The sequence below is a fragment of the Nerophis lumbriciformis genome, linkage group LG27 (genome assembly GCF_033978685.3).
Source record: "Nerophis lumbriciformis linkage group LG27, RoL_Nlum_v2.1, whole genome shotgun sequence".
In the NCBI taxonomy this organism is placed as follows: domain Eukaryota; kingdom Metazoa; phylum Chordata; class Actinopteri; order Syngnathiformes; family Syngnathidae; genus Nerophis; species Nerophis lumbriciformis.
In genome coordinates this window covers 28014877-28035369 of record NC_084574.2, presented here as the reverse complement: position 1 = coordinate 28035369, position 20493 = coordinate 28014877, and the positions used below count along the sequence as shown (strand labels likewise).

Here is a 20493-nt window from a genome sequence, read left to right as displayed (position 1 = left end):
CACGCTGTTTATATTGTGGGAAAGCGGACGTGAAAACAGGCTGTCGACGCGTCACTCAGGTCCGCCTGAATTTCGGGAGATTTTCGGGAGAGGCGCTGAATTTCGGGAGTCTCCCGGGAAATCACACCGAGCACCCACTGGCAGAAACGTAGATCGGCGCCTATGGGTTGCTACATTAAATATCAGCCATTTTAGATTGCAAATGTATGTACTTTTCAGGCAATTCATAAACAAGTGAATTATTGTCAAATTATCACTCCCAAAACTGAGGCTAGAAAAAACATAACCTCTCGAACCTCCCACGCTTTTTCGACGTCTCCCGCCTCACCGTTGCCTTGCCAGCACTGCGCATGCGCGTAGTTTAAAGGGAGCAAAGGAGCCCGGATAAAGATGCTCCCAAACGTCGCGGGCTCAGCCGGCATTAAACTTCACTGCCGTGTAAGCATTTAGTAGCAGCAGCAGCAGACATGGAAATGAGCAAGTCTTTTTCCGACACGGAGCGGGCACTCCGGAGCTACGGCGCCGTGTCGCAAACCGCGTGGACGACGGACAAAGGTGAGCAACATCCGCGGTGTGTTCACGTCATGCTAGCATGTTCCTGCATCGGTCCACTGATGCTATGATGCACACATGTTTATGAATGCGGTGCCAATTGCAACACTTATGATATAAATCTTTACAATAATAACATACCCTTTTAGTCGTGGAGCATTCATCTGTGTATCAGATTAAACATGTGTAAATTTAAATATACATTTTTTTTGTTCTTTATTTTTTATTTTTTTAAGTTACAGACAAACATAGTATTTCATTATTGTTTCTTTTGTTAATATCAGAGTCCGTTCTGCAAAAGGGTCATCCCTAGAAGCACACTGCTTATGGACAGGGACCCACAGTTTTAAAATATACATCATCAGAAAATATACAAAATACAATACAATACATTGCAAAATCTACCCACCAAATACCCATTTATAATTTCATTTTATAAATAAAAAAAAGGAATCTAAATCCCCCAAATCAGTCTCAATATCCTATTATTCAAATCTGAATAAAAGGTTGCATCTTGAAGATCTGTGATAACCTCATCATGCAATGATCAGCGTCTGACTTAAACCAACACCGACCATTACACTATGGAAAATGTGTATTTTTGCTGAAGCAGCATGAATTTTCATTTTATACTCACAATCCAATCATGCCGAGTTAGGTCAATTTGTCTAAGATTAAAATGTAACTGTACTGTCAAGGTGCAAATATTGCAGCATGTAAAAAAATATAAATATGTAAGCAAGTACATTTATAATATAAGATTAGCAAGAACAAAATAGAAAATAAGTAAACAACACATTCAATTTGACCTCATAAACAGAGTTTATGAAGGTAGCTCCAATTGAAGAACATTTCTTTCTAAAAAAGGAAGGTGCACACTGATGCTATTGTTTGTAAAAAAAAATTAAGTTATTTTAACTGAGCATCATTACTAATTACCAACGCCTGGAATGACGCAAGTATCGACACAACACGGAGGTGACGATGCTCCCCACAGAGGATAGTTCCAACACGGATTTTATGGAGAAAAAGGTGGGAAAAAGTGCATCATATGTGTTTAGACACTGTTGGTGTGTTCAAACGCACAAAAAAAACCTGGAAAGAAGGAGGTAGTCCCGTCCTCTCATCCCTGGGCGGTCCAGTGTTTGTGTGGGTGTGCGTGTGTGTACACATTGTGACTGCAGGATGTGTCATCAGCTGGATGTCATGCAGATGCTGACATTTACCTGTCGTCTTTCCCACCGCGTGCTCACTGCGTTTTGCCCTCATTAAATCCTAACCCTACACTCTTTTTAACGAGGGCGCCATAGGATGATTGAATCAGGAAGTGGTGACTGTTTGTTGTGTGTGTGTGCATACGAAAGATGATTGTTCACAGTTTTCACTGGCTCAGCTTCTGCACAGAAAAACTGAGCAGAAATGTGGGGGGAGAAAGGCATGAAACTTTGATTTGGTGAGTGGAAACAAAACAAGCTTTTTTTCTGTGAGAAGGCTTGAGTCTGCTGTGGTGAGTCAGCTGCGTCCTCCCTGCATGCAATTTGGGTCTCTGCAGGAGCCCGCGCTCACCTTATCCTGTCACGATGTGACCCACTCTGATCAGAAAGCATCTAGCATAGCATATTGTGGTGATCATAAGTCAACACAGAACAGAACACTAACTAATGTCACGATGCAACACGAAAATAATAGCACAGTACATGTAGGCCAACTGTACTACCATACTTTCCTGGCAGTGGCGGGCCGTGCGTTTCCCACCTAGGCCTTCAGTGATCTCCGACTTCAATGATTACCTCTCAAAATACCATAATTGATGTTACGACATGATCATTGCTGGAGAAATACTACACAGGAACACATGTACACCCTACTGAGCATTGAATCACAAACAGTATACAAAACGGGTTATTTTCTGGCGCAGTTAAAAATCATTTAAAAGGCATCAGCAATTAAAACATATACCGTAAATTTATCTGCTTGGCTTATGCAACTTCCGGTCAATAAAGTTTGATTCAAAGTACTCACTCCTCAAAGATATATTAACTGCCCTGACCACATGATGGCGACAAATACACATGTAACAATGTTAATTAAATGACAAGCATGACAAACTTTAAAGGGTAACATTATCACAATTTCAGAATGGTTAAAACCATTAAAAATCAGTTCCCAGTGGCTTATTATATTTTTCGAAGTTTTTTTCAAAATTTTACCCATCACGCAATATCCCTAAAAAAAGCTTCAGAGTGCCTGATTTTAACCAACCGTCCATTTTCCTGTGACGTCACATAGTGAAGCCAACACAAACAAACATGGCGGAAAGAACAGCAAGCTATAGCGACATTAGCTCGGATTCAGACTCGGATTTCAGCGGTTTAAGCGATTCAACAGATTACGCATGTATTGAAACAGATGGTTGTAGTGTGGAGGCAGGTAGCGAAAACGAAATTGAAGAAGAAACTGAAGCTATTGAGCCATATCTGTTTGAACCGTATGCAAGCGAAACCGACGAAAACGACACGACAGCCAGCGACACGGGAGAAAGCGAGGACGAATTTGGCGATCCCCTTCTAACCAACGATTGGTATGCGTTTGTTTGGCATTAAAGGAAACTAACAACTATGAACTAGGTTTGCAGCATATGAAATACATTTGGCAACAACATGCACTTTGAGAGTGCAGACAGCCCAATTTTCATCAATTAATATATTCTGTAGACATACCCTCATCAGCGCTCTTTTCCTGAAAGCTGATCTGTTTAGTTTTGGAGTTGATGTCAGCAGGCCAGAGAAGCTAGGGTCGATATTCTTCTCTTGATCATCTTCGGTGGGATAAGAGACGGTGTGAGCCAAGACATCCAGGGGGTTTAGCTCGCTCGTCTGCGGGAACAAACTGCTGCCATTGCTTGCCGTGCTACCTCCTTTGTCCCTGAATTGCTCACACACTCCGGCAGATTCAATGGGGGTCTGGCGGCAGATTTCTTTGACTTTATTGTTGGAAATGCATCTGCTTTGAGTGTCGCAGGATATCCACACATTCTTGCCATCTCTGTCGTAGCATAGCTTTCGTCGGTAAAGTGTGCGGAACAAACGTCCAATTTCTTGCCACTTTCACATCTTTGGGCCACTGGTGCAACTTGAATCCGTCCCTATTCGTGTTGTTACACCCTCCGACAACACATCGACGAGGCAGGTACGGAAAACAGTCAAAAAAACGGAAAATAACAGAGCTGATTTGACTCGGTGTTTGAGAAAATGGCGGATTGCTTCCCGATGTGACGTCACAACGTGACGTCATCGCTCCGAGAGCGAATATTAGAAAGGCGTTTAATTCGCCTAAATTCACCCATTTAGAGTTCGGAAATCGGTTAAAAAAATATATGGTCTTTTTTCTGCAACATCAAGGTATATATTGACGCTTACATAGGTCTGGTGATAATGTTCCCCTTTAACAACAAGAGTTTACAACTTTTAGTTGTAACAGAACATCTACTGTCAACAACTTGTGATCTGATTGGCTATCGCAACTGTCTCTCAACACCGTGTTCTCAAATTGATCCGCTAAAGGTCCCGATGAGTATCTAATCACAGGACGCGTAAATGTCACGTTGAACGCGAGGCCATCTAGAAGGCCTTACTGACAACAACTCGTTATCTGATTGGCTATCGCAACTGTCTGTCACTGACAGTGCACAGACGCCTGCGTTGTTGATTCTGAAGGCGTCATAAGATAGCTGAATTCTGATTGGATACAAACTAAAACAAGCATAATATGACATGAAGAGAATATGAATATTTTTAGATATTTAGGGAAAGTAAATACAAAAATAATTGTATCTTTAATTATGATCATGATTTCTGGTTTTGTTAGGCCAGCAGAGAAGGCCTTGCTAGCCCTGACGGCACACCACTGTTTCCAGGCGATAGAGTGCCGCAACCACCACATTTTAGAATAAAAAATATTTTTACAAATATTAGCCACACCGGTCCAGAAGCCTCAGATATATACTAGTACAACATCTTTTGTAAATGTTTATTTACATGCCTTAATTGTTTCCAAATGGTGCCTGTCACACGGCAGTAAAACGGCTGATCAAACAAATCAGAAGTCATCGTCATGGAACCACGAACTGCGGAAGCTAGCTCTCCAATCAGCTTAACAAACTCAATAACTCCACAAAGGACTTGGCGATATGGACCAAAACTGATACCGCGGTATTTTTAGTCTGGTATATACCGTCATCTTAAAAAAATGTGCAAAGTGCTTGAGGTTGCCTAAGTGTTTTATGGCTAGACAACCAGGGTTGAGAGTACTCAGATTATTTTTTGTTGTAAGTCGTAATGTAATGTGTTGTTTATTCTTATTAAGTAATTACTTAGCCGTTATTATGTTAAAGCAGTTTTCATTCATTTTGTTTATTAATGTGAGGTTCATACTACCTCACGCTTCTGCGCGGGGTGAGATGGAGCTTCTTCGCTCACTGCGGTAAAAGCCGCTGGCTGTTAAGTTTAAAGCTACTCTTCAGCCACCCAGTCGCTACACTACAGTAGGTTAGTCCGCACAGGCTATGGAGAGGGGCACTTTCAAGTCGAGGTGTAGTTAAACATTTGACGAAGAGGGGAACTATCGCTAGATGCTATGCTAAGTCTCTAGCAGAAGTTAATAACATAAAATGATGAGATTAGTGAGAAAGTCACTACAAGGAGAGAGATATGTTCTCAATCAAATTGGTGTATGTGTAAATAAAGCTGTAGTCTTTTACCAAAAGCCAAATGCAGTCGCTGACCAAAGCATTGTACCAGTCGGGGGTCGAGAATAAGGCTGAAACGACGCGTCGACGTAGTCGACGTCATCGGTTACGTAAATACGTCGACGCCGTTTTTGTGCGTCGGCGCTTCGCATATTTACGTCACACTACTGTCATGGCGGAGCGCAAAGCAGACGATGCGAGCGAGGGGAAAAAAGCACGCCAAAAGTCGTCAAAAGTGTCGGAGTATTTCAATAAACGGCCTAATAATGTTGTTGTATGCACACTGTGTCGAGCGGAAATGGCCTATCATAGCAGCACAACGGCTATGAACGAACATTTGAAAAGAAAACCCCCGACAGCGTTCTTGCCATCACCATCAACAAGTCAATCGTCCGCGTGCGTATACGTTGTCATTATTACACAAAAACATGAATGTGTCATTTGTATCTGCGTTGTAAATTCATAAACTAAAGCACCGTTTGCTCTGAGAGGCGCGTTTGGCGTGCCTGTTCAGTGTTTACAAAGACGCGCTCCTCTTTAACGCTGTGGAGAGGCGGCGGCGGCGAGCGAGCGGCGAGGCGGGGCGCGCCGGGAGCGACGCCGCAAGAGACAGGGGACGACGAGCGAGCGAGGAAGAGGAGCTGAAAAGCGAGGAAAGAAAGAGAAAAGAGTTGGAAGAGAAAAGACTTTGTGTAAAATTAAAAGATTGTAAACCTGGCAAAGCCGTCTGGCGTTCAGTCTGTCGGTCCTGAAAGAACCCCACGGCACAAGACGTGTCACAAACGCTAACGTTAATTAGTTGTGCAAATACCTTTTACAACATTAACAGTTACATATACTATGTACAAACCAACAATTAACTTTCACTTTAATCATACTATCATTGTTGTGTTATTAAGCAAAATAAGCAATACTTTTACTTTTGTTGAAATGTTTACACTGTACACTTTTTTGTATTGGATGTTTAGCTTTATTTTTGCACATTTTAGCAAATAAGCAATACTTTTACTTTTGTTGAAATGTTTACACTTGTTACAGAATATTTCCGTTTTGCACTTTTTTGTATTGGATGTTTATCTTTATTTTTGCACATTTTAAAGCAAAATAAGCAATACTTTTACTTTTTAAATGCTTATACTATTCCAGAATATTAAGATTTGCACTGGATGTTTACTTTTATATTTGCACATTAAAAAGCAAATAAGCTACTTTTAATTTTGTTAAATGTTAAAAGTTTTAAATGTTTACATTGTTACAGAATATTTTGTCATGTTGTTGTCAATGTTGACTGAGTGGCCATACTTTTTGTTTTGTAAATAAAAGCCATGCCTTTTGAAAAAACTGGCCTACATTTATTTTTTCCTCTTCATTTTAAATAAAATAAAAAAATCGGTAAAAGGAAAAATAATCTATAGATTAATCGAAAAAAATAATCTATAGATTAACCGATTAATCGAAAAAAATAATCTATAGATTAATCGATAGAAAAATAATCGTTAGCTGCAGCCCTAGTCGAGAAGTCTGCACCCCGTGCCATTTTTTTTTTCAAGTTAGATGCGCAGCGTGTCATTTTGTGTCATAGTGCATCAGAGAAGCCTCCATAAACACGCAAGGGGTGGGGGTGACCCAAAGAGGACGCCCTGTGCTTCGCCTGTCAGGCGCAGAGAAGAGCAAACGGCCGTAACAAAGGAACATCAAAAGATACCGGAATGGCGGCACTGTCTCAAATATATACAGCTTTCTAAAATATACCGGTAATAAATATGATACCGGTATATCACGCAGCCCTAACTCCACGGTGACGTTTTGGTGAATTTATGAAACCGGAACAATACAAAAAGCATGCCATTGTAAGTTAATAATAATAACCCAGACACTTGTAAATGTGAAAGCATATTCGCTAATGTTAACGATGCTAGCTTGATTACATTACGATAGCATGTACAAATATGCATGAAAACACTCCTACAGACATCAAACATGGGACAGTTTTGTATGTATAATTTTTTTTTTGTTATATTGGAAAACTGACAAACGTTGCTTGGAGTGATGAATGAAGAATCTTTTTGAGCATAAACGTTATAGACGGATAGTAGACGAAACGGGATATACCTCCGGTTCAAGGCATGAAACAGGAAGTACATTTTCATTCCGCAGCACTTGCAGTGAGTGAACTCGTCCGAAAGATGGCACCGTAGCACAGACAATTACACACCTTGTCAGTTTCTCTGTTGGTGTTGAAAACTATTTCTTGAATACAAAACAGTATGGCTGCTAGTGAAGAAAACCCCACAAATTAGCCGCACCATTTTATAAGCTGCGGGGTTCAAAGCATAGGGAAAAAGTAGCGGCTTATAGTCTGAAAAATACGGTACTATAAGGAATCCTTAACAACTACATTTTCTTAACTTCGTAACTTTAGCAAAAACTATTTTCAGCAAGCACCGCAATGCATGCTTGGAAGCCTGAAGAACCCCCATCAAATTACGGTATTAGGATCCCACCCAACACCCCACCCCTTGGAGGTGGGGAGAGTCCACATAGATCCTTTTGTTCGAAGGCTGTTTAAAATCATGAGAGGTGGCTAGAATGGAAGTTTAACAATTTATTGTACAAAACAGAGTAAGTACAAACAATAAAAATATCAACGGTATCGAGCTATCAAAAGGTAGAAGCAGTTTGTAAAATGTCTCTAATGCTTTTGTCCACCTAGGTTTTTCCGCCTTGACAGGTATCGAAACTGAAAGTAAACTTTACATGGGTTTACACACACATTCTCCTCCTTCACTCTCTCTCCAGGCTAGTACTTCATGACACCATAAATAAGAATATCTGTGTGTGAGACTGCATAAATTAGGGTGTATTCATTGTGTTTATCGTCTTCGAACATAATCAGGGCCAAAGCTAGTCATTTCTAAGGCATTCCATTTTGCCCAAAGTAGGAAAATATTCCCTTAACAGACGCTACAACATGCTTAACATTTTTAAGACATGTTTGAGTTGGATCTTAATCTGAAATCCAGAAAGGTCTCAAATGGCATCTTACAAGATGTTATAGAAACGTGGATATACTTTGGAGTAGTCATTGTTCTTTGCGCGATATAGACGATCTACTATATTATATCAATTTGGCGTGTCCCGCAAATTTGACAGCGACATATGAACGAACACATCCTCACCAAAAAGTGATAGGGCTACAGGGTTCATCAATTTTATATTGTGATCCAATTAATTAATTATGAGGATGTTAATAAAAAGAACATTGTTAAAGATGTTTGTCACTGTCATGTCTTTTATCTAACCTAGGCTTCTCCTTCATGAAAGAGCGATTTCCACTCCAGTATAGACATAGGGTGGCTTGTATCGCTGCTGGTATTTTTGTCTACACTTTTGGTGTGCTCCACCAAGACATCTGAGTAAGTAGTTTTCTTTATGCACCCGTATGGCACACTGAATAAACAATATTTACAAGAAAACCATCAAAAATTAAAAAAAATAGAACAAAAAGACAATGTACTGAGAAAAGGCTGAAATGATGATGCAAATAATGAATAGACACAAATATTTAACTTTAAATATATATAGAACGTTTCTTCAGCCTTTTAATTGGCCTATTTCATTACAAATAACATGCTGACGCCAGCAAACTTCACCTCTTTGTTGTCTTTTGTAGGTTTTGCCAAAAAAATCGAAATCATAATCAAAAATAGAGTTTTCAAAGTTAAAAATTGGGATTTACTTTTCGGACAAAATCGTGCCACCCGACAATATAGCATTCTCGCTAGCGGCTAACGTCCCTCCACAAGGCAAAGCCACTTCAAAGTCAGCAATCCTCGCTACATGGCAGCACATAAACAACGTTTCTTACAAATGTCATTATCACTGGAGGACGAGGAATAGCTAAACATGTTACACTACACACCGTACGAGGGTATGCTCGCAGATAACCACAAGTGAGCTCTTAAATTTAAACAAAGGTGGGTGGATCGATACAAATATCGACAGCAGCAATACAAAGTATAGTATCAGCATATGGTTGATACTATATTGGTTAGGGCCCTGTGATGAAGTGGTGACTTGTCCAGGGTGTACCCCGCCTTCCGCCTGAGTGCAGCTGGGATAGGCTCCAGCCAGCCACCCCCGTGACCCCAAGAGGGGCAAGCGGTAGAAAATGGATGGATGGATCCATTGGTTAGATCGATGTCTTTTTTTGTTGTTATCATACAATGTTTTTTTTTGTGATTGTTTACAAACTCAGGAAATGAGACCCTGGAGGACTTTAAGAACCAAAATCTAATTTCAGATTAATAATCACAGCCAAAAGTAGGAAATTATTTGAATATTGAATTTATATTGTTACACCGCCATCCTTTTTTGTCTGATAAGTGAGATAAAACATTTAATCATTCAAGTTTAACTATCTTGAAAATGTTAAGTATCCACATTGCTTTGACCAATATTGCCTCTGTTATTACTTTGTATTGGATCGATACCCACATTTGTAGTATCGTCCAAAACTAATGTAAAGTATCCAAACAACAGAATAATAAGTGTTTATTACATTTGAACAGAAGTGTAGATCGAACCATGTTACAGCAGAAAGGAACCAGATATTAAAATGTCAATTAATAATAGTTTTGAGAAAGTTATACAACTGGAAATGATGCAATATTTTACCACAAACATTAACAGCCAAATTAGGAGCCATTGTGACACATTTTTAATGGTTCTATTATCATTTACATATGGAATCATTTAGCGTGTTATATATCCTTATGAACCCTTCCCTTGGAGAACTGGAGAAAGCTATTGTTTAAATTCCTTTTTTTGATGCCAAAACTCTAATGGCTCGTTTTCATGTGCTAAAAGACACCTCTTACATTTTGGTGCAAATTTGGATTGAGGGAAAGTTGTCATTCTCTGTGGTCCACAAGTTTGACTTCTTACAAATACATTTTAATAAAATAATGTATTCTCAGAAGTATAAAACAATAATTTTATTGTCTGTACTATAGTAATGAATATTATGATTTTGTTATTGATGTGGTTGATCAATTATGTTGTTTATATTGTCCTGAGAGTTAATTGACTGTTAGCAGGACAGAGGTCCCCGTCGTGTTATTCACAATTAACATAATTGGTTGTCATCTTCTGCCTTGTTCTTGTCAGAGGGCAAGCTGCCAGTTGCAGGAAATGGTCCTTTGCCGCAATGTTGTTAGAAACAAACTGTTATGATGTAGTGGTAGATGTGACCACAAGGTGCGGCGAGAGGAGACAGCGTGCAGGCAAGAATTATATTAAATTGTAGCAAACGCAAATAGAGTGCAACGGGGAAGTGCACAGGAAGCATAAGCCTAAGGAAAAGCAAGGCATGACAAATCCATATACAAAATATACAGTAAAATGATTCAGTCCCGACTGAACAGCGAGGCTTGCATATAAACCCTTCTGATTAGTCAGCAAAAGAAGGTGCGCCCTGATCACTAAACAGAGGAAGGTGTGCTCAAATCAGTGCTCACAGCAAGAACTGGCAACAAAAGGAGGGGAGGAGTACTGAAACCAAAATAAACCCTAAACAGAGGAAAAACAATATACAGGTCATGACAAATTTATTGCTGCTCTTTCGTCAACCTTGGAAAATGTCTGCAATCTACATGCAGGGTTCCCCCCAGATTGTCAAAATATCTGTGGCGGATGGGCCGTGGCTCGGGGTGTGTTGAACATGACGTCATCATATGATTTGCATAATCTGCTATGATACATATATTTTCTTTAAAAATAATATAAATTATAAATTTAAAAACTCATCTTTTTAATTAGTATTAACATATATTTTTTCTTATAGCATATCATTTTGCTATATTTTTCAATTGTTGCTGCTTATTATTATACAATGTTTTCAAGTTTCTAGCGACTTCTCTGATCCTTTTAGTGACTTTTTCTTTATTAAAAATGACTAGCTACAAATCTAGCATCTTTTTACAGTGTTATTGGAGACTGTACTTGTGTTTAGAGACTCTTTACTAATGTCGCTCCATGTCCCCTACGAACAGCGATAGGTGCAGCGAGTCTTTCTCTCCTTAAAAGCCGCCACCGTCCTCTTAATATCTGGTGTTAATGTCTGTGTGTTATGAATGTTCATTGTTACCATGATCGTAAACACACTGTGCCTAAAAGGGGATCGGCGAAGAATGAGGAAGTGTTGTGTGTCTAGGAGTGAAGCGCGGTGAATTACATTTGTGCACGGGAGGGAACATGTGTTGGAACTAGGGATGTCACCATACTTGCCAACCTTGAGACCTCCGATTTCTGGAGGGGCGTGGTCGGGAGAAGGGGCGTGGTTGGGGGCGTGGTTAAGAGGGGAGGAGTATATTTACAGCCAAAATTCACAAAGTCAAGTATTTTATATATACTGTATATATATAAATAAAAAATACTTGACTTTCAGTGAATTCTAGCTATATATATATATATATATATATATATATATATATATATATATATATATATATAAATAAGAGAAATACTTGAATTTCAGTGTTCATTTATTTACACATATAAATCAAATCAAATCAACTTTATTTATAAAGCACATTTAAAATTTACCACAGGGGTAGCCAAAGTGCTGTACAATGAGCAGGTTAAAAGATAAAACGAGTACCGAGCAAACACAACACAACACAAACAGAACACGATAAAAAATAAATAATTAAAATAGAATTAATAAAAACATAAAAACATAAAAACAGGATCACAGCAGGTGTATTATGGGGCGCCATTGCAGGATGGATATCACTCAGTGTTAAAAGCCATGGAATAAAAGTATGTTTTTAAGAGAGATTTAAAAACAGGAAGAGAGGAGGCTTGTCTAACACTCAGTGGTAGGTCGTTCCAGAGCTTGGGAGCAGCAACGGCGAAAGCTCTGTCACCTCTAAGCTTCAGCCTTGTGTCAGGGACTGTCAACAGCAGCTGATCGGCTGATCTTAAGGATCAGGTGGGGCAGTAAGGCTGAAGGAGGTCGGAGAGATAGGTTGGCGCGAGGTTGTTTAGACATTTAAAAACAAATAAAAGGAGTTTAAAATGTATTCGGTAACGCACAGGGAGCCAGTGAAGGGACGCTAAAATAGGGGTGATGTGCTCACGTCTGCGGGTCTGTGTTAGCAGACGAGCAGCAGAGTTCTGCACGAGCTGCAGGCGGGCGAGGGAGGCCTGGCTAATGCCTACATACAGGGCATTACAATAATCAAGACGAGTCGAGATAAAAGCGTGGATTAATTTCTCAAGATCATGTCTTGATAGAAGCGGTTTCACTTTCGCTATTTGGCGTAATTGATAAAAGCTTTTTTGAACGACGCTGCTGATTTGTTTTTCGAATTTAAAATCTGAGTCAAACTTTACCCCCAGGTTTGTGACAGAGTCGCTGAGATACGGGGTCAGAGTGCCGAGGTCAACGTTGGGGGAGGGAGAGCGACTTGGACCAAACAACATAACTTCTGTTTTATCTTCATTTAGGCTCAGGAAGTTAGCTGAAAGCCAGACTTTGATGTCGTGCAGGCAGTCAATAAGACGTTGAACCGTGTTATTTTGTGCCATGGGAAAATAAATCTGGCAATCATCGGCATAAAAATGAAATGCAATACTGTACTTCCTAAAAATAGAACCAAGGGGGAGAAGGTAAAGCGCAAATAAAATTGGGGCAAGGATTGAGCCCTGGGGGACCCCATGTGGTAAAGGAGCTGTGGACGACATAAAACTGTCTACTTTTACACAAAAACTCCTGTCGGTTAGGTACGACCGGAACCAGTTGAGGGCGGCGCCCTTAATGCCCACACAGTTCTCAAGACGAGTGATTAAGGTGGCGTGGTCGACGGTGTCGAACGCAGCAGACAGATCTAAAAGCACCAGGACAACATATTTACCAGAATCAGTGGACAGGAGGATATCGTTAAAAACTTTTAGAAGCGCTGACTCTGTGCTGTGGAGGGCTTTAAAACCGGACTGGAACAGCTCAGTGATACCATTATCCTCTAAGAAGGGCAACAACTGACTGTAGACAACCTTCTCTAATATTTTGGAAATGTATGGAAGATTAGAGATAGGTCTGAAGTTAGAGAGGAGAGAGGGGTCGAGGCTGGGTTTTTTAAGCAGAGGTCGTACCACTGCATGTTTAAACTCTACTGGAACTATTCCAGAAGAGAGGCTACTATTGATAATGTTAAGGACACTTGATCCAATAGTAGCAAGTACCTCCTTAAACAGGCGAGGTGGGAGGGCATCTGCAGGAGAACCAGAGGGCTATACACACACATAACACTCATCTACTCATTGTTGAGTTAAGGCATACTTGCCAACCTTGAGACCTCCGATTTCGGGAGGTGGGGGTGTGGGGGGCGTGGTTAAGATATATATATATAAGAAATACTTGACTTTCAGTTAATTCTAGCTATATATATATATATATATATATATATATATATATATATTTATTATTACATATACATATATATGTAATAATATATATATATATATTATTACATATACATATATAGGGCAGCACGGTGGCAGAGGGGTTAGTGCATCTGCCTCACAATATGAAGGTCCTGAGTAGTCTTGGGTTCAATCCCGGGCTCGGGATCTTTCTGTGTGGAGTTTGCATGTTCTCCCCGTGACTGCGTGGGTTCCCTCCGGGTACTCCGGCTTCCTCCCACCTCCAAAGACATGCACCTGGGGATAAATTGGCCCTAGTGTGTGGATGTGAGTGTGAATGTTGTCTGTCTATCTGTGTTGGCCCTGCGATGAGTTGGCGACTTGTCCAGGGTGTACACCGCCTTCCGCCCGATTGTAGCTGAGATAGGCTCCAGCGCCCCCCGCGACCCCAAAGGGAATAAGCGGTAGAAAATGGATGGATGGATGGATATATATATATATATATATATATATATATATATATATATATAAAAATAAAAGAAATACTTGAATTTCAGTGTTCATTTATTTACACATATACACACACATAACACTCATCTACTCATTGTTGAGTTAAGGGTTGAATTGTCCATCCTTGTTCTATTCTCTGTCACTATTTCAGAACACACACATTATACAATATACATTATAAAATCAATAGGAAAACGGGAGCTCTAATTTGGGAGTCTGAATTAGGATCAGAAGTTCCTATATAAACATTGCGCACTCACGTCGCCTTTTTGTATTGATTACTGTGCACTAGATTCATTCACAAATACAAACTACAACTCACAAACACTTTAGAGTTAGGCTCCACCATCAGAATGTGTACTTAAACTTATAAAGATCACATGGATATTATTCAGTGAGTTGATTCACCAAAACTAACCTGTTATACAGGAGGAAAAAGCACACAGGACGTTTCAATTGTTCACAGACTGCTCGCTCAGCCTCTCATCAGAATGACAAGACACTTCCGGTCTGCAGGTGATAGCATTCAATTGGGAAGAAACGCCCTACTGCCCCCTACTGACCAATGTGAATACTGATAAATGTGTAATGACAGCTCCAAAAACGAATTCAAACCACAAAATAAACTAAATAAATCAACACAAAAATGTGACACATTATGGGTGGGTCACATATGCATGTACAGTAGATGGCAGTATTGTCCTGTTTAAAAGTGTCACAACATTGCTGTTTACGGCAGACGAACTGCTTTACGGTAGACGAAGACTTGACTGCTGTTGTTGTGTGTTGTTACCGCGCTGGGAGGACGTTAATGAAACTGCCTAACAATAAACCCACATAAGAAACCAAGAACTCGCTCTCGATCATTCTACAGTTATAACGTGATTGGGCAGGCAGGCTGTTTTCATTGTGGGAAAGCGGACGTGAGAACAGGCTGTCAACACGTCACTCAGGTCCGCATGGAGCTGGAGAGGGCGTGGCCTCCAGCTCCGCCTGAATTTCGGGAGAAAATTTGTCCCGGGAGGATTTTCGGGAGAGGCGCTGAATTTCGGGAGTCTCCCGGAAAATCCGGGAGGGTTGGCAAGTATGGATGTCACGGTATAAACATTTCTTATCTCAGTTATTGTGACCAAAATTAACATGCGCCATTTACGGAGGCGCGGCTGCTGGTGAGTTTTCAGGAAGTGAGCGATGTCGGCTCAAATGACGGTTTTTCGATAATTAAAAAATTAAACTGTATTACTAACAGTCCGGAATTTTACCGCGGTTTATCATTATATCGTTTACCGTTACATTCCTAGTTAAAAAGTACATCAGACTTGGTGTGACATCTTCTGGGAGCTACAATACAATAAATTACTTTAATTTTTTTTCACGTAAAAACCCTAATCTCTAAAGGTGTGGTGGCTTTTATTTTGTCCTGGTGGGCAGCCACCATCAAGTACATGCAGGAAAAGCCCTGACATTCTCTGCAAAACCTGCGTAATTCATAAAATAATTCCTTTTTGAGGCATATCAATCAACTAAAGCAGTGGTCCCCAACCTTTTTTGCACGACGGACCGGTTTAATAAAGGCATTAGTTTCATGGACCGGCTTTCCACTTGTGCCAGATAAATGCAGCAAAAATAAGTGCGTGAAAAATACAACTCACTATAACGCTAAATTAGTGGGAGCCCTGTGGGCTTGTTTCTTTGCAATGAGATGCAGATGGAAATCAGCCTTTGACTACAATCTGTGACATTTATATTTTCTATGTTCATTAATGTGCACAAAGTTATAACAAATGGCAACTTCCAAAGAGGAGTTTTATTGTACATCTATAAACAAGATTATTGGTGTGTCTAGTGGGACAGGCGAAACTTCAGTCGAAGAAAATGCAGTCGTTTGGTATAGGGAACATATTCACCATTAATTAGTCGCTTATTAACATGCACATTAGTAACATAATGGCTCTTGTCATTATTAAATACTTATTAATGCCTTATTCTGCATGGTCTTATTATATAACCAGTAACCCTAACCCTAACCAAATAACTCTAAATTAAGTCTTTGTTACTTAGAATATGTTCCCCTAGTGTCCAAATAGCTCTTAATTAAGTCTTTGTTACTTAGAATATGTTTCCCATACTGAAGTGTTACCAAATTATTTAATGATTGTCTGCGACCCGGTAGCAAATGCGTCACGGACCGGTGGTTGGGGACCACTGAACTAAAGGGTGCATATAGGGACAGACAATCAATTACACTCACCTCCCACACTAGGGGTGTAACGGTACGTGTATTTGTATTGAACCGTTTCGGTACGGGGGTTTCGGTTCGGTTCGGAGGTGTACCGAACGAGTTTCCACACGGACATATTAAGTAGCGTACCGTACGTTGTGTAAACAATGCACACCGAGGCACAACACACTGCATGCTAGCAGCGACCGGGCTACGATAGACTGACCATACGTCCTCTTTTCACCGGACATGTCCTCTTTTGCGGGGCTGTCCCGGCGGAATTTCTTAAATGCCTCAAATGTCCGGCATTTTGAGTTAGGGTTGCGTGTATTTTCAATGTACGTTCAGGGTTAAGAAGGGGTTAAAAACAAAACAAATTGTGCACACAGCAGCATTGGTGAGGGAGGGGCAGAGACAGAGAGAGCGAGAGAGTTATGATAAACGTGCATGCGTCGCCAGGCTCTGCTTTTTATCCATAGATTTATCAGATTTAATTTTTTATTATCTATAGCAGGGGTGTCAAAAGTGTGCCCCGGAGGCCATTTGCGGCCCACAGCTAATGTTTTAAAGGCCCACGGCACATTCTAAAAATACTATTAAAATAAAGAAAAACATAACAAAAGTGAAATAAAAAAGCTTAAAGGTTTAATGTAATTTAGAAAAAGTTGCAATGTTGACTAATAAAACAAAGCTGGTTTTTTTTCTTTCAAATTGTCATTGCTCAAAACATAATATTGAATCAAAATCAATGTTATTATGAATTATTGACCTATCCAAGGTTCCGATTACATCAAATATTTCACTAAGAAAAATATTTTTGGTGGAAGATTTTGCAAATTTGGTGAATAAATAACCAAATAATTTATATTTTGTTGTTTTCTTACTGTACCGAAAATGAACCGAACCGTGACCTCTAAACCGAGGTACGTACCAAACCAAAATTTTTGTGTACCGTTACACCCCTATCGACGCTGTAAATGAACACATGGAAGTAAACAACTAGTGAATCCCAGGGACAAAATCCACACACATAACTATGAAAATGTATAATTTAGTGGTTGCCCTTAGCTGCATAGTTGACTTATTTTACATCGCTGTGACTTCTTGCACATAAATAAGAATAGGCTGTCACACATGTTAGGATGTTTGTTCTCATACATGTAAATAATTGTCCTGAGAGGCAGTATAGGATCATTGCAGCTTGTGGTGCTGCAACATTTGATGAGCGTAACGATTGCTTGGTTAAATGTTTCAAGGCTGCGGTGTCTTGTGAGGGCAAGAAATAAGTCAATTAGCGACAAGCCGCAGCTGGTCGATCAGTCCACAACATTAGCAAGCCTCTCTCTTGTGGCGGAGGTCTGTGTACTGAAGCGCTACATTCGTCTCGAGCGTTTAAGGCGACACAGAGCGGGTCACGTTGCACCGGCGCGGACAAAAAGCGTCCAGTGGTAGCGCAGACTCTGCACACTGCTAAGCATCAATTTTTGAGGTCTTTACATTCATAAAAGTTAAATTAAATTACATTCAGATATTTGCTTGAAACAGTGTATGTTTCCGCACAATTCTTTGCACTTAAAAAACAGCGCAAAAAATAGAACATTTGAGCTTTATGTTTGTGTTGAATTACAGTAAGTGTGTTTATCCTAAACATTCCTGTCACTACCTTTTACTCACTATCGTACTGGGAGATTTTGATATTGTTGCATCCCAATATATAAATTACCGGTATATGAATTTGGCATTTTTGCTCTGTCCCGCAAATTTAATAGCAACAAGTGAACAAAAGCGTCTTCAACTCAGTAGCATTACCGCTAGAGGCTAATGTCCCTCCACAGTGCAAAGCCACTTCTAAGTCAGAAATCCTCACCTCTCTTTTGAAATTTTCCCTATTTCATAAAGAAATGCCCAGAAAAAGCTAAGGGTCTTTTAATTATTTATTTTGGGATTCGAAATTAATATTAGAGAAGAGAATAATAAGATTGTGGTGCTATCAGAAGAAAGAAAAGGGCAACAGAGAGACAGACAACAAACATTCAAGTCTTATGCTATGAGAGAGGAGGGAGGGTAGGTGGATGGTTGTGTAAGGTGTCGGGAAGACAGGAAGTAAAGTATGAGCTAATATAGAATTCAACACAGACTTACAGAAGGTGGAAGTTTGGGCTCCAAGAATGTATCTAGGTCATAATCATGTTTGTTATCTTTGGACGAAACCCAGACACAGGCAGCTAAGAAAGAAGAACACGACACCAACAGTTAGACTGAAATTGTGGTTTAGACACATCTCAGTGTTGAATGTTATAACAATCTAATCTAATCCCAGGTACTGGGAATTGGTACCGTATCGATTCAAATTTCAAAAAGGTACCCATCCCTAAATGTAAGGTAACATTTTTATGACACATATGGTAGTAATACATATGATTTTTGTAGTCTTTTTTACATTGTTACTTTTCTCAACATACCTTTGTGCCAAGAAAGCGTCAACAAAATAGTCAAACATGGACAAATTAAATGCTTTAATGGTGGTCGTTCAGGAACTCTATTGAGGTATGATGAAGTCTTATGTAATGCATTTTGCCTGTTTGTGTTTCGAGTTCAGTCCCTCAAACATGAAGTGTTCATGGTATATTGCTGCTGTGTCGGGTCGCCAGCATCGGCTACCTGCAAACATGCATTGTGTACCTTTAAAAAAACAAACAAAAAATAAAAAAAATAAAAAAATAGATCCCTGTGCTGCGGCGACATGGATTGTTAAGGCTGACAGTTGTAATGGGTCCTTTCGCTTTAATGAGTATCGTTTATCTGCGGTCCATAGCTTGTTTTTCATTGGCCAACGGCACAATGTAGAACTAAAATTAACACAAAAATTGTAAGAAAAGGCATAATGTGAACATTCTGAAATGTTTATACTAATGATAATAGTAAGATCAGTATATGTATTTTTGTAGGTATCCATTTTTAAGGCTTTCTACAAAATAAAGAATTCCAGTTGGAGCAGATTTTGCTTTGGTTCATGGCTGATAGCTTGACACCATGGATTTTGGTGACTGACACAGGAGGTTCTGTGGTTGAATTGCAACTTGTGTGGCATTTACATCTCCTCTTCATATATGCTTGGGTGGACTTCCTCCTATAGATTCCCACGACAATGCTCCATTGGTGACTCTAAATTGTCATATAGTGCAGTGGTCCCCAACCACCGGTCCGTGGATCGATTGGTACCGCACAAGAAATGTAAAAATAAATAAATGAATACATTTTTTATTTTTTTTATTAAATCAACATGAAAAACACAAGATACACTTACAATTAGTGCACCAACCCAAAAAACCTCCCTCCCCCATTTACACTCATTCACACTCATCCGCACAAAAGGGTTGTTTCTTTCTGTTATTAATATTTCTGGTTCCTACATTATATATCAATATAGATCAATACAGTCTGCAGGGATACAGTCCGTAAGCACACATGATTGTATTTTTTTTTATGACTTAACCCCCCCCCCCGGTCCGTGGGAAACATTTTCAAGCGTTGACCGGTCCGCAGTTACAAAAAGGTTGGGGACCACTGATATAGTGTGAATGTGAGTGGGAAGGTTGTTTGTCAAGTCAGCTGGGATAAGCTCCAGCCCAGCTGAAACCTTTCAGGCAAAGCTAGAAGGTGTCAAGAAGCTTCCACTGTTCTAAGCAGTAAATGTTTGCTTCCTGTCCCCTAGGCCATTGTGACGTGTCCATGGCGGAGAGCACCATCTCTCCAGAGGAGATTGAGATGGAGATGACTCGTATCCAACGTTTGAGGGAGGTCTTAGTGCGCCGGGAGTCTGAGCTGCGCTTCATGTAAGTCACACAATCTTTGGCTTTTTGGAATTTCCGAAACAGACAGGGGATCATGGTGAAGATTTGGTCAAGGAAAGATGGCTGATGATGCTGTAATGAACTTTCTGCAATCGTCAAGAATTATAGATTTATGATCTGTCCACCTGTTTCCTTTATGACAGCTGCACTGCCTCATCGTTGCACCCACTCATCATTTCCTA

The 20493-nt window shown here is 40.0% G+C and overlaps 1 protein-coding gene across 1 annotated transcript in view; it reads left to right on the top strand.

Annotated features, from left to right (window-relative positions):
• Window positions 1-362: 362 nt before the first annotated feature.
• bmerb1 (bMERB domain containing 1) overlaps window positions 363-20493 on the top strand; it is a 30618-nt gene continuing 10487 nt past the window's right edge. The window contains exons 1-2 of the mRNA XM_061988248.1: window positions 363-555; window positions 20173-20293. Of these exons, the coding sequence (XP_061844232.1) occupies window positions 468-555; window positions 20173-20293 (209 nt within the window). The 5' untranslated portion in view covers window positions 363-467. The remainder of the gene's footprint in view (window positions 556-20172; window positions 20294-20493) is intronic.